This window comes from Podarcis melisellensis (assembly GCF_964234715.1).
Source record: "Podarcis melisellensis genome assembly, chromosome: 1".
Classification (NCBI taxonomy): domain Eukaryota; kingdom Metazoa; phylum Chordata; class Lepidosauria; order Squamata; family Lacertidae; genus Podarcis; species Podarcis melisellensis.
The window spans coordinates 124,510,137-124,531,750 of record NC_138528.1 but is presented as its reverse complement, the minus strand read 5'-3'; the positions used below and the strand labels follow the sequence as shown (position 1 = coordinate 124,531,750).

Below are 21,614 nucleotides of genomic sequence, written 5' to 3'. Positions count from 1 at the left end.
AAGCAATGCTCTCTGCTCTCCTTCATGGGTTAAGATATTACTGTCACCACTTATAATTTAAGAAAGGATGGCAAGCGCAAGATGCACAGAACTGCTGTACGAAAACGCTTGGTGGCTGATGTTGAAGGCAATACCTCACCTCCTAGAACTGCCAAGTTCCAAAAGCATTTTATGTGAAACATTGTGTGGCTTGTAGAACTTTCCTTGGCTGCTCCAGGTACGATGCAAAGTTTTGACCTATGAAACCCTGAACGGACTGGGCCTTCCAAAACTAAAGATTGCCATTTCTTTTCTTAGTTAATTTTTTTAAAAAAGAAGACCCACCAGCTCCACTCCTATGCCATGATGAAACAACGAGGGCAAGTAGAGACATTCTTGGCGTCTTGCCCCTCTTACACTGAAAGAAACCTTCCCTTGGGAGTTCGTCAGAGCTTTGTCAGGGGAACTGCAAGATATTTTTGCCTGAGCTGACATTAAAAAGCATTAGGAGGACTAATATTGGGGTCATCTAGTACCCTTTTAAAATTACAGTGGTACCTCAGGTTACATACACTTCAGGTTACATACACTTCAGGTTACAGACTCCGCTAACTCAGAAATAGTGCTTCAGGTTAAGAACTTTGCTTCAGGATAAGAACAGAAATCGTGCTCTGGCGGCGCGACAGCAGCAGGAGGCCCCATTAGCTAAAGTGGTGCTTCAGGTTAAGAACGGACCTCCAGAACGAATTAAGTACTTAGCCCGAGATACCACTGTATTATGACATAAAAAGGATATTGATTCACATTAACAAATTTTTTATAGCGCTTTAAGGCATAGCAATCTTGAGTGGTCATATTAGGAGTAAACTTACCAGTAAGATATCGATCTAAAGGCATTACAGGTGCAATGTGAGGTGTGGCCTGAGTAACGAGGACATTGAGGAGTTCCACCTTGAAATTTTTAAGCGTCAGCAGTGCTCTTGCAACAAGGCCACCCATGGAATGACCTACGATTGCAACGCTACGTGGAGCAAACCCCTGGCCCTTAAAAAAAAGAAAAGGGAAGCATAAGGAAGAAATTATTTGACGTCAAGCGCACTGAGATTGTATGAAATCACAGGCACCCTTCTGCTTAATAGCTGATGTATTTGAATTCCGATGTACTTTATTGTCGTTCGCCGAAAATCAAGTTGTTATAAAGCCAAGACTGCAATTCAAGTACAGTTATTTGGATTTTGAATCTAAATCTAAGACATTTCTATATTGAGGGTGCTCAGCATAATACAGTGGTACCTCAGGTTAAGAACTTAATTAATTCTGGAGGTCCGTTCTTAACCTGAGGTATCATTTTAGCTAATGGGGCCTCCTGCTGCCGCTGCTGCGCAATTTCTGTTCTCATCCTGAAGCAAAGTTCTTAACCTGAGGTATAGTAGACTCTGCTAACCCAGAAATATTACCTCAGGTTAAGAACTTTGCTTCAGGATAAGAACAGAAATTATGCTGCGGCGGCGCAGCCGCAGCAGCAGGAGGTTCCATTAGCTAAAGTGGTACCTCAGGTTAAGAACAGTTTCAGATTAAGAACAGACCTCCACAACGAATTAAGTTCTTAACCCGAGGTACCACTGTACTATTTCTGGGTGAGCGGAGTCTGTAACCTGAAGCGTCTGTAACCTAAGGTACCACTGTAATACAAATTGTGAAAGAAAGCAAATTTCTTAAGCTAATCACAAGATGACAATAAAAGGTTTTTTTAAACCCTTTTATTGGCATCTTGTGAATAGCATGAGAAATCTGCTTTGTTTCATAATTTGTACTATTAAGCTGAGCACCCCAATATAGAAATGTCTTACTGATTTTTTTAAAAAAGGCAGAAAGGTTTCAGAAATGCAGTATCAGAAATGCACAACCCTAATGTTTGAATGTACCAACCTGCAAGCTGACAGAAAGGAGCACCAGGGTTCCCTACCATCTCCCTAGATGCTTCACGCCACACCCATACTCATTTTCTACTTTCTCCTCTCTCAACAGTCCACCAATGTCCCACTGATATCGTATACACAATAAGCATACGAAAATCCTCATGGCTGTATTTATGCAAATGTTGAGGCTCTGAGGCTGTGGATAGCTCCCCGCTTTAGTGTGGGTGGTACCAGTATAGATAGACAAGGACCCAACTTTCAAATAATGCTACTGAATGTAGTCGAGGGAGAGAGAGAATTTCAAACACTGTGTTTCCCAAACTTGGGTCTCCAGCTGTTTTTGGACTACAACTTCTACCATCCCTGACCAGGACCAGTGGTCAGGGATGATGGGAATTGTAGTTTAAAAGAAGAAGAAGAAGAAGAAGAAGAAGAAGAAGAAGAAGAAGAAGAAGAAGAAGAAGCAGCAGCAGCAGCAGCAGCAGCAGCAGCAGCAGCAGCAGCAGCAGCCTCATGTTTGGGAAACATGGCCCTATACAAAATCATGGAGATGATAGATAGATGATAGATGATAGATAGATAGATATAGATAGATATAGATAGATGATAGATGATAGATAGATAGATATGATAGATAGACAGACAGACAGACAGATAGATGGTAGATAGATAGATAGATAGATAGATAGATAGAAAGACAGATAGATAGATGATAGATAGATATAGATAGATGATAGATAGGTAGATAGATAGATAGATGATAGATAGATAGATAGATAGATGATAGATAGATAGATGATAGATAGATAGATGATAGAGATAGATGATGATAGATCGATAGATCGATAGATAGATGATAGATAGATAGATATAGATAGATAGATGATAGATAGATGATAGATAGATAGATGATAGAGATAGATGATGATAGATCGATAGATCGATAGATCGATAGATAGATGATAGATAGATAGATATAGATAGATGATAGATAGATGATAGATAGATAGATATAGATAGATGATAGATAGATCGATAGATCGATAGATCGATAGATGATAGATAGATAGATAGATAGATAGATAGATAGATAGATAGATGATTGATAGATAGATAGATAGATAGATAGATGATAGATAGATGATGATGATAGATAGATAGATAGATAGATAGATAGAGATAGATAGGTATCCCAACCATAAAACACAGAGCAAGTTATTTCTTTCCCAACCTGCAGCTATCATATCCAATACAGCTAATAATTTGACAGAATTAAATAAGTGCACAATGCTTATCTTCATACCTTATACAATTTAAGAATTACTTTAATACACTCATGCACAAATTTAGTTTGCCTTTGTAGACTTCCACCATAGAGTGCAACAAGTTCCTCATTGAAGTTGACGGTGAAGACATCAAAATGATACTTGAAGTCAGCATCTTCTGCCTTTCTGAGTGCTATTGACCCAAGGGAACGTACTGAAAAAGCACACATGAATTATTAGCAGCAAGTAGCTTAATATCTCTAAATTTGGATGCTAGGGCAGATCACTAAAATTTGACCTCAGGGGACAGAAAAGATACAGATCTGTTGTTAAAATGGAATAGAATACGCAACTGGTTGTAATTTGGTGTCACCAAACTCCATGCTAGAGAAACCCTGGCCTAACATACAATATGGAGGTATTACCTGAGAAGGATATTATTTATGCAAGGAGCTTTGGAACAGATCATAAAAAAGCCTTGCTGCCTCTGCATCAATATTGCTCAACTACAGAAGCATGGAAAAGGTGTTTCTCCACCACAGAGATCGGCACCATTCTCAAATGCGTTCTGATACCCATTTCTTTTCATAACCCTATACTGATCTATAGTTTGATAAAAAACCACAACATAGCTGCTGATCGGCATTTACTTCCATGAAGACAAGAACTAATGACAAGAGACTCTCGTCACAGCAGCTACAGTGGTGCCCCGCAAGACAAACGCCTCGCAAGACGGAAAACCCGCTAGACAAAAGGGTTTTCTGTTTTGGAGGCGCTTCGCAAAACGAATTTCCCTATGGGGTTGCTTCGCAAGACGAAAAAATATTGCGAGTCCCCGCGGTTTTTTTCCGCTCCCCCCTCTTTTCCTAAGCCGCTAAGCCGCTTAACAGCTGATCGCTAGAAGCCGCTAGACCGCTGTAGTGCTAATCCGCTAAGCTGTCAATGGGCTTGCTTCGCGAGACGAAAAAACCGCTAGATGAAGAGAATCGTGGAACGGATTCTTTTCGTCTTGCGAGGCACCACTGTACTTCGGAAATTCTTATAAATAGTAGAGATTATTTATTTAGAAAAATCTCAAAGCAGTTTACAGCATATTAAAACATCAATAAAACAATCCAGAATCAAACATTTCTGAAGAAAGTCAAATATAGAGTATACAGTCAAAACAACATAATTAACAGAAAACTAAAATATTATCTTAAACATAATATTACAAAGGAGGTCAACTGCAGAATACACATTTAAAACAAAGTTAACAAAAAAAACTTAAACATTTCAAAAAGGAAAAAAACCACACTGCTAAATGAAATCAAATATAAAATACACATTTAAAACAGCATAATTAACAGGGTACTGGTCCATCATATTAAAACACTAACATGTTCTTGGAAGACAGAGACACATTCTAAAGAGTTTAAGCCTTACCCAGAATGGGAGGGGGACGGAATCCATGGTCAAGATTTAATTATTCTAGATCAGGAGTGGTGCTTCTAGATGTTTTCGGACTACAACGTCTATTACCCTGAGCTAGCATGGCCTATTGCCAGTGATAACTGCAGCTGGAGGGCATCATGTTTGCTATTCCTGCCCTAGCTTTTATTACGGAAACTGAATTATGAATGGAGAGCGCTCCTTGAACGTATTTATGGATTATGAGGGCAAAAATAATACAAACAGTAAGGAATACAGGTCTTACACCTTGTAGTATTTGAACTCGACTGGTAGATCTCTTGATGATATGCAGTCAGAGGGTGGTCCAAGTTTATATTTGCCCATCCTGCAATTTGACTGCTATAGCCTCTTGGTTTCATATGGCACTTCTGAGACATCGCAACGTACATATCAACATAGTTGCTCATGGCCCTCTGGCACTGGGTGGTCAAGCCACTTACATTTATTACTGAACTGGTTGCAAAATTTACCTTGGCTGCAAGTAAGTTGAGAGCTAGGCAACAAGATAAGTATCATAAGGGAGAGTGTGAGACGTGGAGCTGTGATTTTCGCATTTTTGTATGCTTGCTTAGCTGCTGTTGTTGTTCAGTTTTAAATCAATTATTTATATTCTACGCATTGTGACCAATTGTGGCGGATTATAGCTTTTAGCAACAAAGATTTCATTCATTCATTCAAGCCACTTACATAAACTGAAGCTAAGTCAAGTGCACACAACTCCCATTTACGTGGGCTTTGCGTTCCGGGGTCACTGTGCATCTTCGTGAAATCGGAAACCCATTGGAAAAGCCTGCAAACTCCCTGCCCCGCCCCTTTTAGTGACATCTTATGTTTCTGGGTTCAGCGCTGTGCGCATCTGTGCAATTGCGCACACATGCCTAAAACAGGAGTTGACTGTACCACTAATTTTTGTATTATGCTTGTAAAATATATTTCCCCAGTTCTCAGATAAAATTCCATCTTTGGCAGGTTGAAATCACATTCTGTTTCTCCAAATGGCAGTTGGGAGCATGATTCACATGGGATTTTGTTCATTTTCCAGATGCCCATATGGTATCTTCTGTGATTATTTGAATAATCCTCTTTGACGCCTGTAGCAGAGCTGGTTTCAATCTATTTAGAAGCCCAGGGCTAAGGATCGCTTCTTGATAAATCTCTAAAACCTTGCCCAATACCACTTTCCTTGACAACTCTTTTAGATGCTTGATGTGCAATAAAATAAATGCCAATCAAGATATAGTGTAAATATAGTGATCAGTCTCAATATATTTTGTTGATTTGTAGTTTTGATTGTTTTTAGCTTAGCTTATGTGATTTTACATAATGTGGGTATTCTAACTGTTCACACGATGTGACATTTTACCCTACGCTATTAAATGAGGCTATAGCAGTCAAATATAGCTATAGCAGGGACACAGGTGGCGCTGTGGGTTAAAGCCTCAGCGCCTAGGACTTGCTGATCGAAAGGTCAGCGGTTCGAATCCCTGCTGCGGGGTGCGCTCCCGCTGCTCGGTCCCAGCGCCTGCCAACCTAGCAGTTCGAAAGCACCTCCGGGTGCAAGTAGATAAATAGGGACCGCTTACCAGCGGGAAGGTAAACGGCGTTTCCGTGTGCAGCTCTGGCTTGCCAGAGCAGCGATGTCACGCTGGCCACGTGACCCGGAAGAGTCTCCGGACAGCGCTGGCCCCTGGCCTCTTAAGTGAGATGGGCGCACAACCCCAGAGTCTGTCAAGACTGGCCCGTACGGGCAGGGGTACCTTTACCTTTACTATTAAATGATGCAAATACATCAACAAAGAAAGTTGGCAATCCTGTAAGTATAAACAAAATATTCAGAAGACGTACTTCCACAAAGGCCTATGTTAAAAAAGGTAACATTCTATAGGTCTTCATACATTTCCTGCTTTATGAAAGATTATAATACACACATCAGTATTGCTTCAGATATAGCTTACCTTGTTTGTAACTCCCAGCATTGCCAGGGAGGAAGAGTACTGGAATCCCAGTTAAGAGCAGATTTCTATTTTCTTCTGCATAACTTCCTTCCCCGTAAAGATAGAGCTCATAGGCTGGATAACGCCTGGATACTTTCCTAGGAAGTTTTATTTTCTGTAAAATACAATTATAATTCTAAAATACAATTGTACTTAAATAATATTTTATGCATGCCAGACGTAATAATTTATTGTTCAAATCTGAAATGTACATCTTAAGTACAGAAACGGTTAACTACAAAAGGAGGTACAGTGGTGCCTCGCAAGACGAAATTAATTCGTTCTGCGAGTTTCTTCGTCTTGCAGATTTTTCGTCTTGCGAAGCACGGATGCACCCTGGTATTAACGGTTTTAAGAAAACGGAAACAAACTTGCAAGACGTTTCGTCTTGCGAAGCAAGCCCATAGGGAAAATCGTCTTGCGAAGCAACTAAAAAAACGAAAAACCCTTTCGTCTTGCGCGTTTTTTGTCTTGCGAGGCATTCGTCTTGCGAGGTACCACTGTAGCTGGGCAACTTCAAGCTGGGGTATATTTGTATTCAGCAGAGACAGCTTTGGGAGTTTTGAAATGATGCAGATGCTTTTTCATCACCCTAAACGATCTTGCTCTCAACCCCTCCATCCCATTTCAGCTCAACTACACACAAGAAACTGAACCTACTAATAAAAGATAAGATAGCGTTAGAAGCCAGGAAAGTTATTTCCACCGACATCAGTTTATCCAACAGTTTCAATGCAGTACTTATCTTGCTGAAAAGGAAGACATTCTGGTTCTCTTATGTAAGAAATCTAGGTACAAGGCCCATTTCAACCCCATGACTCCTGGACCAGCAAATCACTTCTATTTATATCTTAGTCTCTGTATGTGTGTGTGTGTGTGCACACGAACATGCGCGCGCGCACACACACACACACACACACACACACACAGATGTATATAAGAAATACAGGGGGCCTACTTGGAAGTTGTTGCAACAATGAGTGAAATAAAAATCCAAAAGCATTTTGCATGCAAGAAGGAATACAAAAAAGTGTTGACTTTGAGAATGTAATTTTGTCTGACTAACTTAATAGGCTTACATCATAACGAATAAAATGTCAGGGGAGGTGAAATTGGATTCATTTAAAATTTGCTGCTTTGGCACCAGTCAACCACATATACGTCATCAGCTAGATAAATATCGGCCAACACATGAATTGCAGATGAATTCAAACACTTATAACAATTCAGGACGCAGCCTTTCAGCTTCTTCTTGCAATACAAGCACATCATAACTTAGCAGCTAGCTTGAAAGACATTTGCTCTAAAAATGGTAAAGGTTGCTGCCAACCCCTGAATTTTATAGACTATAAAAGGGTGACGGCGATATGTGTGTGAAAATCAAAGTAATATACTTCTCAAAAATTTAGGTCAGGGGCAGCAAACCTTTTTGGACGAGAGGATGCATTTTGAATTTTGAGAGTGCTGGAAGCACCAGTTACAAAATGGGTGCCAAGGGAGGCGCGGCACAACACAAAATTAGAGATTTGGGTCTCTGTAACGCTTTCCCCAGAATTGCATTTCCATATGAGAAAAGGCTTAACCTACTGAATTTCAGCCTAGGAAATTTGAAGCAGAAAAAGTACATTAAAGGGGAATGAGAAAAGCAGGTCTTCGGAACACAGGGGGCTTCCATTGCCTAGTGAAGGGGTCAGCAACCTTTTTCAGCCGTGGACCGGTCCAGCGTCCTCAGAACATGTGGTGGGCCAGGCTATATTTTTCTTGGGGGGGGGGGGAAATGAGCGAATTCCTATGCCCCACAAATAACCCAGAGATGCATTTTAAATAAAAGGACACATTCTACTCATGTAAAAACACACTGATTCCCGGACCGTCCCAGGCCGGATTTAGAAGGCGGTTGGGCCGCATCCGGCCCCCCGGCCCTAGGTTGCCTACCCCTGGCCGAGCGTCAGAACAACTCGCTTACCAATCACAGCCCTGACTTCATTCATTGCTTAAAAATACTGCCAAGGGAAGCAGCCAGGCTTGCTCATTTCACAGAAATCACTTAGAAGGGTATCTGCACATTTTGCTCCATAACATGCTTTCTAGGAGGGCTAGAAACTTACTTTTTAAAAAATGAAAGTTCAGAGTAAGACTCCTGCCTGGGGATGCCAACAAAAGCCTTCTCAGGCACCTTGGTGCCTGCCAAGTTGGTGACCCCTGGGTTTAGCTGTACACATTCTTACATGTGCTTAAACAGAGTTGGGTTTATTTCTGCCCTGGCCAGGGAACCACTATATGGCATTTTGCCTTTGTACAGAAGGGTAATTTCTAATAACACTCACACACCCCACTCAATCCTTCTGCTAGGCAAGCATGTCATTAACAGAGTTCAAGGTCACATTCCAGCCAAGCTAAAGCAATCATGGAGGGTTGAAATATGTGTGTGTGTGTGTGTGTGTGTGTGTCTGTCTGTCTGGGGTGTGGCTCGGGAGAGATCCAGACCCCGAGGTTTCTCAGCCCTGCTCTAGTGACACATCTGAGCACAATAAGTGCAGCATACCAAATATAAGCAATAAATTCTTATGGAGAAAGCCATATTTTTTGGGGGGGGGGGGAATCCAAGCCTGAAAGATGTAAAAGTAAAGCAACTAAATTCTGTTCCCCAATTGCACAGGTGATGCTGTGCATTGGCCCACCTGGCTTGCCAAACCAGGAGCTGCCAGGTCAGGTCTCAGGTTCTGCAGTTTACTTTCAGTTCTGCACTGCAATCAGGAAAGCTGCTGCATGTTTTTGTTTCCTCCATAACAGTTTTATGTTGAAGTTGTTTTGTTATGCATCTCGTTTCTGGCCTCCTTTCATGATGCTTTTCGGGTAAAAGCCCAATCTGCTTGGCATATGCACTACTCCTTCTTTATCTCTTAGCCTATTTTTCAAATAAAATATTAAGTATCAGATGCGGAAGTAGCAGACATGGAAACCAAATGGGACAATCTGAACCTTGCAATGGATTGTTTGTCTGAAAAAGGGCAGATGGGTAAGTTATTATATTTGAAAACCAATAAATATAGCCGAAGTACCATAGGGTTTTTGCTTATTTTCTTTAGCTATCATTAAATTTATACCCCAGAATTTCAGGAATAGGAGCTCTCAGGGCACCTTCCAAAGTAAACAAATCAATACAATCAATAAAAAAGACATAAGTGGAAAAACCAAATCAGCCAGTCAAGGAGAGTTACACATTCCAATTAAAAAGTAGTCAGGGAAAATAAGTTCTTTTCCAGGTCATGGAAAAATGTAAGGGCATTCCAGAAGCAATGTGCCATTATATTTAAAAAGCCCTTTCTTTGGGTCACTACCCATCACACTTCAGAAGATGAGGGCACCCAGAAGAAAGACTCAGATCATCACCTTTGTTTGAGGTGGACCAATAAACACCTGGATCTTAGACATTGTAAGGCTTTAACAGGTTTAAGTGGTTCTAGCTAGAATTCCTTTAAAAGGTAGCAACTAAAGCTACAATACTAACCCCACCTACTCTAGGAACCAACGCCACTTCTGAGAATATATGGTTAGGATTTCACTATAAGACAAGCACCTTTCATATCTGTCCCACCCAAGGCTAAAACAGACATGCACAGCGAACATGCACCAGTATAGTACAAGAATTACTGGTACAGTAAAGGAAGGAGACCTTATTTCCACTTCAAATCCTCTCAATGCATCTTAGCAGTTACTTAGATATTAGAGTAAGAACTGTGTTCTAAGTACAGCAGTGTAACTGTTGCTGTTTGGTCATGTTTACAGTTGGCAAGAACATGTGTGCGTATATACATATAACACATCAATATGTGCAAGATCAGATCAGGAACAAAACAACACCTATGGATTATTCTTTCACTGGACAGTTACATTGATGTTCTAAACAATTTGATTTCTCTGTTTTTTAGAGTACACTTTTGCTACTTTTTATGATAGCGGTACCTGTGGTTGAAATAAGAAGAAAAAGGAATCAATTAGGCTGGGGTTTGCTTATTTGTGTGTGGTCTACCTTTTCAATTTGTTAGAATCTTCATGGTTAACCAATGTGTTTTAAAGGCAAGAGGTGTTGTCAGGATATCTTAAGCCATAGCATGTGTTATATGCATAGCCGGCAACCGTCCCTTATTTGGCGGGAAAGTCCCTTATCCCAGCGCCGTGTCCCGCTGCTGTCCCTTATTGATGGTGTCCCTTAAATTTCCCGGGTTTCAAAGGAAGCAGCTCCTCTCCCTCCCTCCCTGCCAGCCAGGGAGGAGGGAGGTTCCAACTGTGTTGCTTGGCTGCGTTGCTCACCCAATAAGGAGTCTAAGAACGACTGGGGGGGTGGAGCTTGCATGCCTTGTGCCGATCAAATCAGCCGCGTTGCTTGGGGACTCGCCTTTGCTCAGCGCTTCCCAGCGGAGGGTTGACGGTGGTTTTCCTTGCTGCATCCCCTTTGCCGGGTTGCTGCGCTGTGGGAACCACTGCTTGAGGCTTCGTTTGGCTGCTGGCTGGGCTTTCTGCCTTTGGCTTGGAGGGGCTCAGAAATTGAATATACCTGTGCTCTGAAAATCCCTTATTTTGGCTGCTGATCCCTTATTTTCGAGGCTGCTGGTCCCTTATTTTCAAATCTGTAAGATGCCAGCTATGGTTAAATGATCTTGAATGCGCATTCTTGGTTAAGAACTGTGATTCAGCTTGTCCAGCATTCTTTGTGAGAAACTCAGAAACTGGTCAGTAGCCAACCATTAGATTGTGCCTAATCTTCTGCCCACCTCTGGCTTAGATAACCTGTCGTGGCCTTGTAATTCTATCTTGAGCCTTAGGAGCCTAGCCAGATATACCTCATTTCTTCTGGCTAAAACGCTTACGTTACTCTTAACTCTCTGCAGAACATCTCAAGAATCACATTGCTTTTTCCCATGCAAACGTGTCCAGAAACTTACTTTGGAGTTCCTTCCTGAGGTCTCCCTGCAGCGGGAATCACAGTTGGCAGCTACCCAAGAAGCCCCTCTCAGCCGTGACTCCTAAATTCTATAATACCTTCCAATTTGGGGTACCCCTGGCTGGGCCGTTACTGCTTGCCTTTAGGTGAACAGCAGACAGTGCAATTTCAGGGACCTTTGTTAGAATTTTGTCATTAACTTGGGTGACTGCTGTTGCTAACATTTCAGTCTATTTTAGTTTTGTTTTTACCACTATTTTACCACTTTGATTGGAAGCCTCCTTGAATATTTTTGTAGAAAGGTGGGGTAGAAATGAGTACAGTGGTACCTCGGGTTAAGTACTTAATTCATTCCGGAGGTCCGTTCTCAACCTGAAACTGTTCTTAACCTGAAGCACCACTTTAGCTAATGGGGCTTCCCGCTGCTGCCGAGCCGCCGGAGCACGATTTCTGTTCTCATCCTGTAGCAAAGTTCTTAACCCGAGGTAGTATTTCTGGGTTAGCAGAGTCTCTAACCTGAAGCGTATGTAACCTGAGGTACCACTGTATATGCTTAAGTTCTCCACCAAATGAATCACTTTTCAGAAGCCACAAAAGTATAAACAGGGGTGGTTTAGTTTGGAAAGGTTTCTCAACCCTTTTGAACCTGTCCCTCACCTACAATTCTGCTATTTTCTAGGGATTGCTCCCCAGAATACAGAATACAGCCTGCTGCTGTGATGCCCTGCAGAGCGTTAAATAGAAAGCTGTACAGGATCTTTCTGGCCGCATCCTAAACTAGCTATGAACAGCAGCTCTTTTTCTTCCCCAAACGAGTGAGAGTCCATTGGCAAGCGAGATACAATCAACTCAGGTCTTGGCTAGGAAGGAAGGAAGGCATCACTGTCCCATGCCTCCCAAGGGGGCTTACTTTATGAATCAATGGTTTAAAGCATAAGCTATGCACTGGAATCCCAGTTCAGCTATCAACTGAGTGCCTTTGTGAGTGCTCACACAATTGTCTTTCAGACTTGTACGAAGAATATTTGTCTACCTTACAAAGCGATTAGCAAGATATGAAGTGGTTTATGCTTCACAAAGCAGATAAGGATTAGCAAGTTATGAAACCTGAACAATATCTATGTGAATACTAATGATAATTTACCAATTAATGCAAAATAATAAATTTCAATCCATTACCATGCGTTTTTATTTGAGTATGGTCAGATTTGCTTAAAAGATACTGTACTGAATGTTAAGGATTGTCAGATTCAATTTACAATTGTTCTGATGTAAATGAAATTAGACACTTCAGCTTTTGAGATATCAGTAGTATTCCCCTTTTGTAGCATTGTGTATTTTTGTACAGCCTAATCACCTGAATGGTTTTGTTTAATGAAGATAAGCTCTCCAGCAATTAGCCTTTACAGTTATACCCTTGATATGAGATAAGCTTTATACCTTCAAAGTACTAGAAAACAGGGGGGAGGTCCCAGCTTTAAGATTATGAGCAAAGTTTACCATTTATTTTATGCCACAAGATTAGACTGATTAAATAACCTGCTAAATCATAATCATATAAAATGGAGAACAGGCGGTAGACAAATGGATTTTTTTTAAAAAAACAGCAACAAACCAAACTGTTCTGGGGTGTGCAATAAGTAGCCAGGTACAGCGGCATAGGTAAAGGTAAAGGTACCCCTGCCCGTACGGGCCAGTCTTGCCAGACTCTGGAGTTGTGCGCCCATCTCACTCAAGAGGCCAGGGGCCAGCGCTGTCCGAAGACACTTCTGGGTCACGTGGCCAGCGTGACATCGCTGCTCTGGCGAGCCAGAGCTGCACACGGAAATGCCGTTTACCTTCCCGCTGGTAAGCGGTCCCTATTTATCTACTTGCACCCGGGGGTGCTTTCGAACTGCTAGGTTGGCAGGCGCTGGGACCGAGCAACGGGAGCGCACCCCGCCGCGGGGATTCGAACCGCCGACCTTTCGATCGGCAAGCCCTAGGCGCTCAGGCTTTTACCCACAGCGCCACCCGCCACAGCGGCATAAAACAAAAGAAAATATTCCTGATTTAAGAATCTTTATATATCATAGAGCCAGTTTACACATTCTTATGGGTGCCTACAAATATATTTGGGAGGGGGAGTATGACTTATATGGGGGTGGCTGCTGTTTTTAGCTGAGGCCCTAAGAGGTGTCCTGAAGGTTTTGGGTATACCAGTAGATATATACAATGACCCTAAATTGTGTTAATTAGATCCAGTTTTAGATAGGATTGTTGAAGGGATGTATGGCTGAATCTGGATTGCTTGGTGTTTGGCATGCATTACATGGGACGCAACAGGAATTTACCCACCTACCTCCCCCCCCCCCCGCCCCACATAAGTAGACCAACGTTGTTTTAGGTTGCATTGCTTTTCTGTTTCGTATCCTTTTTTACAATATTTTACAGGATGTCAAACTGATAAAATTTTACTTTTGAATTATGGTTGCTCTAAAACACAAATTAGTGTTGAACGCCAAGAGTATTTTGAATATAATGACGGGACGACTTTTCAGGCTACTGAATGGGAAGAATGTAAAGCCTACAACTGAGATAAGGTTTTATAGCATAAGCTTCTCATGAGAAAGGAATTAGAATTTCGCAAGAGGAAAATTTGGAGAAAATTGTGAACTATCTTTTAAGACAATTTGCAGCACCCCGTTCTTTGGATCTGCACTGAAGGTTGCAACACATTAAATAGGAATTGGATAATCTGCGTTCGGCTAGAGCTGAATTTACTCTGGTATTTTTGCACCACAGCTGTTGGGAGAGTGGATAGAGGCAGGGTAAAATTTTGTCTTATTGCTTAAAGCAAAGAAAAAAGTCAGAATTTTATTCCTTTGATTATTGGTGGGTATAGTATAGTATAGACAACATGAAAAGAAATAAATTTACATTTCCCAAAGTATTATTCTAAATTATAGAAGAAGGTTAAGGATCCTATGAGATCCTATGAGATGTCGTTGAATTTTCTTCCCCCTGCAGCTGGTTCTCCATCAGTTGTTAGATTTCTCAAAATGAAATTCTCACAAAACCACTACAGGTCAAAGAAATTAGGGATGTTACTTATGACGTCCAGCAAAGCCCCTGGACAAGATGGTTCTTCTGTACAAGACATATTTATATTTGTTAGACCCTAAGCTTCTCAGGTTTTAGGGGCTTTTGACTTAGATACTCTGCTAAACTCAGTGTAAAGGTACCCCTGAAATTCAGGTCCAGTCGTGACTGACTCTGGGGTTGCGCGCTCATCTCGCTCAAGAGGCCGGGAGCCGGCGCTTGTCCGCAGACAGCTTCCGGGTCATGTGGCCAGCATGACTAAGCCGCTTCTGGCGAACCAGCACAGCGCACGGAAATGCCGTTTACCTTCCCGCCGGAGAGCGGTCCCTATTTATCTACTAGCACCATGAGGTGCTTTCGAACTGCTAGGTTGGCAGGAGCAGGGACCGAGCAACGGGAGCTCACCCCGTCGCGGGGATTCGAACCGCCGACTTTCCGATCAGCAAGTCCTAGGCTCTGTGGTTTAACCCACAGCGCCACCCGCGGTCCTAACCTCAATGTAGGATAGTCTTATTTCTGTTATTTCTGAGAACTTGCGATAGCATTCCAGCGCCCATGTGCTGAGCAGGATTTGCCCAGTAAGCTTTTGAGGGGCAAGGCCCACCTGGTGTGCCAGCTCCAGAAGGTAAGGATGCTTAAGTGGGGGCGATTAGAGTATACAGTGGTACCTCGGGTTAAGTACCATATTTTTTGCTCTATAAGACTCACTTTTTCCCTCCTAAAAAGTAAGGGGAAATGTGTGTGTGTCTTATGGAGCGAATGCAGGCTGCGCAGCTATCCCAGAAGCCAGAACAGCAAAGAGGGATTGCTGCTTTCGCTGCGCAGCGATCCCTCTTGCTGTTCTGGCTTCTAAGATTCGGAATATTTTTTTTCTTGTTTTCCTCCTCCAAAACCTAGGTGCGTCTTATGGTCTCGTGTGTCTTATAGAGCAAAAAATACGGTACTTAATTCATTCTGGAGGTCCGTTTTTAACCTGTAACTGTTCTTAACCTGAGGTACCACTTTAGCTAATGGGACCTCCCACTGCCGCCGTGCGATTTCTGTTCTCATCCTGAAGCAAAGTTCTTAACCCAAGGTACTATTTCTGGGTTAGTGGAGTCTGTAACCTGAAGCGTATATAACCTGAAGCGTATGTAACCCAAGGTACCACTGTACATGGTTTTGCATATGCATGCCATTGCTACACAAGATGTGATCCTATTGCACACATAAAAGAAGTTGTAACATTTTTTCCCCTCCAACCCAACAAAATCAGCAAAATCACAGCAATGTGAAAATTAAGGATCAGTCCGTTCTATATTAAAACAGCTGTTATATTTTACTTTATTTCAGTACATCCACTATTTGAAGGGTTTTAGGAATGCAGAGATACGCTTAAACCATCAGATAACCAGTCCCCGCTCCCCTTCATCTCCAACACGCATCAAATACTGTATTTATAGTTGGCACTCCCACACCCGTTTCACATGAAACCTAGCTATTATTGCACTGAATATCCTGAGGATAAAACAGATTTCAACACCCAAATTGCAACCCAAGTCAGGTGCAGAAAACTGTGTGGGTGTCCTTTTTCAAGCCTATTAAAATTCCCATGGTTCTCCCTACTCTGTGCTGAAGCTGGCTCCCTGTCCCCGAATCCTTATTGAAACAGAGGTATGTAAGCAGACAGAATGGAAACCTAACGCGCATCTGAGAAACAATCAGCACTCCAGAATAAACTGGCGGCTGAAATATAAGTAAAGTGGATGACCTCTTGTGCCTAATATGACCCAATTAGTAGAAGATTGCTGTGGAGGAGAAAATGTTGGCAGGTTCAGCTTTTCTCGTGCTTGCCATGTTATGCAATAACAAGCTGCAAAATTCTCTCTTTTCAAGGTTCAGGAGTACTATCCTCTGCAGCAACTGTCTCCATTGGGTAGATCTTGGTCCACAAATGGGAGCATGATCTTACCTACAACAGGTCAGATTGCTAGCGCCAGAGCCATTTTCTGAAGACCGAAGGGGGAAAGGCCAGCAGAAAGAGTGACTGGGAGAGATGGGCTGATCTAGATATTCATGAACGATGGTTTTGTTTCCACATAACGGAAAGCCAGGATGCCTGGTGGCTTGGGATTTGCTCCTCTGCTGGAGCAAGCAACAAGATATTCGAACCGGAATCAGTTTGCTTCTCCCCAACAAAACACAACGAGGAAGTCGACAGGAAGGCTGCTCACTTGCTAACCATTGTCTGCTAGGGAGAAACAAGGCACAATCTCAGTTTGCGTGTAACACCAAGTCAAGGCTTCGTGGCTCACTGCTCCTGCCTGCACTAAAGAAAGGGGGAAAGAGAAAAGCAGAAGCAATCAAGGAGAGAGTACTTAGCACACAGCTGATAAGCCATTAACCGTAGTTTATCGCTGTGTGCAAACTGGCACAATATTTTACCATGGCTTTGTATCATAATTTATAGACCACATTATACAACAGCTACTAGCCAGGCAGCTACGTTCTACCTTCACTGTCAGAGGCAATATAACTCTGTATACCAAGTTTCTGGGACTCACAAGTGGGGAGAGTGCTGTTACACTTAGCTTCTGCTTACAGACTTCCCAGAGGCATCCGTTTGGCTGCTGTGAGACATAGCTGTCAACTTACAGATTTGAAAATAAGGGACCAGCAGCCTCGAAAATAAGGGATCAGCAGCCAAAATAAGGGATTTCCCGAAAACAGGTATGTTCAACTTCTGAGCCCCTCTGAGCCAAAGGCAGAAAGCCCAGCCAGCAGCCAAACAAAGCCTCAAGCGCTGTGGGTCCCACAGCGCAGCAACCCGGTAAAGGGGATGCAGCAAGGAAAACCACCGTTACCTCTCCGCTGGGAAGCGCTGAGCAAAGGCGAGTCCCCAGGCAACGCGGCCGATTTGATCGGCACAAGGCATGCAAGCTCCACCCCCCAGTCGTTCTTAGACTCCTTATTGGGTGAGCTAGCAGGGAGGGAGGGAGAGGAGCTGCTTCCTTTGAAACCCGGGAAATTTAAGGGACATCATCAAAAAGGGACAGCAACAGGACACGGCGCTCGGATAAGGGACTTTCCCACCAAATAAGGGACGGTTGACAGCTATGGTCTACAGTGACAATGCTGGATCAAGGAGCACCCTTCAAGCAATGCACCTAATACTTCAGAGGAAGTGCAGGTAACTGACCAATTTCCCAAACCTGGAATCCACTCACCCACAGGGGGGCCCTTGTCTATATATGATTCAGTTTCAGTTTGTTGGCTCTCATTCAGTCCAGTATGGGTCCAGACCCTGGTTCAGGACCTGTACAGCACCTCCAGATTCAGATATTGCAGAGTTGTGTGTCGTTAGTGCTTCAAATTTCCTAAGTGGCTTCATATAGTTGTTAAATAGCAATGCCGTGCAGCACTAACCATCAGTAGCAAATCTCAGGATGCAACTGGGTGTGAAAAAATGTGATCGTTTTGAGCGATGCCAGCACTGGAAAAGCCTGTTGTACCAGAAGTAGAATGCTGGAGTACACTCTGGGAGCAAAGAATATGCTTTTAGCAACATTCATAGCTTTAAAAACCCTGCAGCCTCTCAATCAAGGAAGCTACAAAGCGGTAAATGCAGCATTCAGTTTCTGGTTGGAGAGATGGCAGGGTTCAATAAAACCTTGGAGACATGTTGTCTGGGAACTGTGGCAGGTAGAGCCTGCTGTCTTTTCACAGACCGAAGCAATTTGTTGGAGACAACTCTATGTGTTGAACTGAACAACCTTGGAACAGGTTACACAGGTGAATTTTGGTTTAAAAAAAAACAAAAAACCATCCAAACCACACTCCAAACAGAATAGATGGACACACACTTGTGTGCAAAATGAGAAGGCCCCATTTATGGTTACTTTAAAGTACCACTGAGTTCAATGAAACTTACTTACAAGCAAGAGTTTTCAGGGATGTAGCCTTGCAGTGCAATTTGAGGCACCCTTTGAAGAAAATCCCTAACACACCTATGAATGTGGTGGATGGTTGGTGGAAAGACCATGCGTGAGACACAAGGAAGGGAAGATCTCCCAGGGTGAGAGACTGGGAGGGTCCACCACTTTCTGTATGTGACACTGGTTAACAGCTACCTTTGAGAGAGGACTCTGTTTTCTCTTTCTTTCTTGGTTCTTGTTTTCATTTTAGATTAGTTTCTTTTATATTATTGTATTATAAAAAGCTTTAATAAAATATTATGAAGAAGAAGAGAAAAATATCAGCGGGTTTAGCACCCCGGAATCAAGACTGGCAAGCATGTTTAGGACTCCAACCTGAATGTGTGTTTTGGGCTGCGATCCAACACATGCATCCTAGGGAGGAAGTCCCCACTGAAATCAATGGAGCTTACTTCTGAACAGTCATGTCTGGGATTGTGGCAACTGAGACCATACCAAATCAAGGAGAGGATATATTGGAAGTGAGGAATAAAAAGAAAGGCGTGCCATAAAAATGCAAGGTTAATATATAGCCAGTAGCATCTTAGTACTTCTCATGATAAGAATCAAAGAATTGTAGAGCTGGAAGGAATCCCAAGGGTCATCTAGACCAACCCCCTGCAATGCAGGAATCTCAACTAGAAAGAATAATGGAATTGAATGAAAATGACCCTGGTGGGCTGTGACTTGAACTGGCTATCTTTTGCCTGCCCTCAAATTATCTTGTAGACTGTACTTGGTAACCAAATCCGCATGTGTTGACCTTTATGCAACATGTGAGGAACTGAAGATATGCCTGAACGCCTTTCAGGACATGAGGCTGGAACCAGACTTGTACCAAGGTTGCCAGAGCTCATCAAGAAGGGTCCCCTGTCATATTTCAGTTAGGTCCATCTTTATACTTATGCTATGATCTGCAGAGATAAACCATACAATAACTTCCGATTGACAGACCCACCCACACCCCTGTTCACAGTTCCCTTTGATGTTATTGAACATGATTCATGTTCCTTGCACAAAAATGCAAGAAGGGTGATATACAGACAGTGGCATCTTAGTACTTCTCATAACAATTATAAGAATAATAATAGAAAAGGCACACCAAAAAATGGAAAAAAGGTTGATGGATAGACAGCAGAGTCTTAGTGCTTCTCAAAATCATAATTATAAAGTGTGCCCCCCCAAATGCAGCAAGGTTGGTATACAGACAGTGGCATCTTAGTACTACTACTAATAATAATAATAATAGGAAAGGCACGGCAAAAAATGGAAAAAGTTGATTTACAGACAGTGGGATCTTAGTGCTAATAATAATAATAATAATAATAATAGGAAAGGCACACCAGAAAATGGAAAAAAGTTGATATAAAGACAGTGACATCTTATTGCTTCTCAAAATCATAATAATAAGGTATTCCCCTTAAATGCAGGAAGGCTGGTATGCAGACAGTGGAATCTTAGTAGGTACTTCTCTCACAGAGAGGGAAGTGCATGCTTACAATATTATTATTATTATTACTATTATTATTACTATTGTTATTATTATTATTATCCAGCTCACTCTGGGCTGGCTTACAGTACATATGCGAACATAGTAAAGCATCAAACATTAAAAAGCTCCCGACACGGGGGGGGGGGGGCTGCCTTTTAAAAAGTCAGATTGTTTCTTTTGCCCAGTTCTCCGCCCCAGAGCGGCTGAGGAAACGCAGCCAGGTGGGCGGGCGGGGTATAAATAACAAAATTAATAAATACTACTAGTAGTAGTAATAATAATTGTGGAAGCGGGGGGGGGGTGGAAGGCGTCAACCGAGGTCCTGCCTCCCCCCCCCCCCCGCCATTAAACCGTCCAGGGTCTTGTTCCTGGCGAAGCACCGGCTGCCCTTTCTGAGGAGAAAGCGACCCCCCCCAAAAAAAAAAACACCCCCCGCTAACCGGCCCGCCGCTCCCTCTCCCGGCCCCTCACCAAATACTCAGGGTACTCGAACATGTAGGTCATGCTGCACCGGTTCTCCTCGTACTGGAAGAGCACGTCCCGGACGCCCAGCAGGACCAGCGCCGCCAGAGCCCCGTAGAAGACCGCCGCGGCTCCGGGGACCTTGCCCGCCTCCAGCCACATGCCGCCGCCGCGTCTCCGCTCGCCGGGTCTCCCTCCGCTTCCTTTCCCCCGGTTCGCCTCACTAGTGGGCTGCACACAGACGCCCCGCGTGGGGGCGGGGCAAAGCTCTTTGGGGCGGGGCCAGGGGCGGGGCCGGCTTCGAAGCGTAAAGGAGAAAAGGGTGGGTGGACCCGTCGCCATGTTTGGAAGGTCGGGTGAGGGCCGAGGGCCGGTTTAGGCGCCATGTTGGGATTCCCGGAGGGCGGGCAATACTGGGGGGGGGAGGGGAGAGCTTCTTGGCAGGGTCGGCGTTTAAAGGGGCCGCGCTCATATATCGCGCCAGCTTAAGAAGATAATAGTATAAGTTCCTTTTTTTCTTATAATTATCTTTATTGCATTTTTAAAAGAATTACAAAGAAAGCATAAATTAAACATTACATCCAAACATATGAAAAAGAAAAAATGAAGGGGGGGGGGGAGAAAATGGAGAAATAAGAAGTTAAAACGAAAAACTAAAAAGAATTAGTCAAGTACATAAAATTGTTCAAAGGACACAAACACTAATTTGAATATTCTATACAGCAGGTTCTCAGAAAGAAATACATTTTCAATCCTTCTTTTCTTTCCGGTCACTTTATTTCTGCTGCGGAAAACTAGTTTGGATCCCTATTATATTAGTTGACTTCCCTCTATCTCTTTGTGGCTTCAATGCTTCTCTTTAACAAATATTCTGTATTCATTTTTTTTAATCTGTTTTTTCCATTATATCCATTAAAAGGTAAAGGGACCCCTGACCATTAGGGCCGGTCGTGACCGACTCTGGGGTTGCCGCGCTCATCTCACTTTACTGGCCAAGGGAGCCGGTGTACAGCTTCCGGGTCATGTGGCCAGCATGACTACGCCGCTTCTGGAGAACCAGAGCAGCGCACGG

At 43.0% G+C, this 21,614-nt stretch overlaps 1 protein-coding gene across 1 annotated transcript in view; it reads right to left on the bottom strand.

Moving 5' to 3' along the window:
* PGAP1 (post-GPI attachment to proteins inositol deacylase 1) overlaps window positions 1-20,746 on the bottom strand; it is a 54,370-nt gene extending 33,624 nt beyond the window's left edge. Inside the window, exons 1-4 of the mRNA XM_081913884.1 lie at window positions 20,552-20,746; window positions 6,571-6,724; window positions 3,202-3,377; window positions 852-1,023 (exon numbers count right to left, since the gene is read on the bottom strand). Coding sequence (XP_081770010.1) covers window positions 852-1,023; window positions 3,202-3,377; window positions 6,571-6,724; window positions 20,552-20,704 — 655 coding nt within the window. The 5' untranslated portion in view covers window positions 20,705-20,746. The remainder of the gene's footprint in view (window positions 1-851; window positions 1,024-3,201; window positions 3,378-6,570; window positions 6,725-20,551) is intronic.
* Window positions 20,747-21,614: the final 868 nt, after the last annotated feature.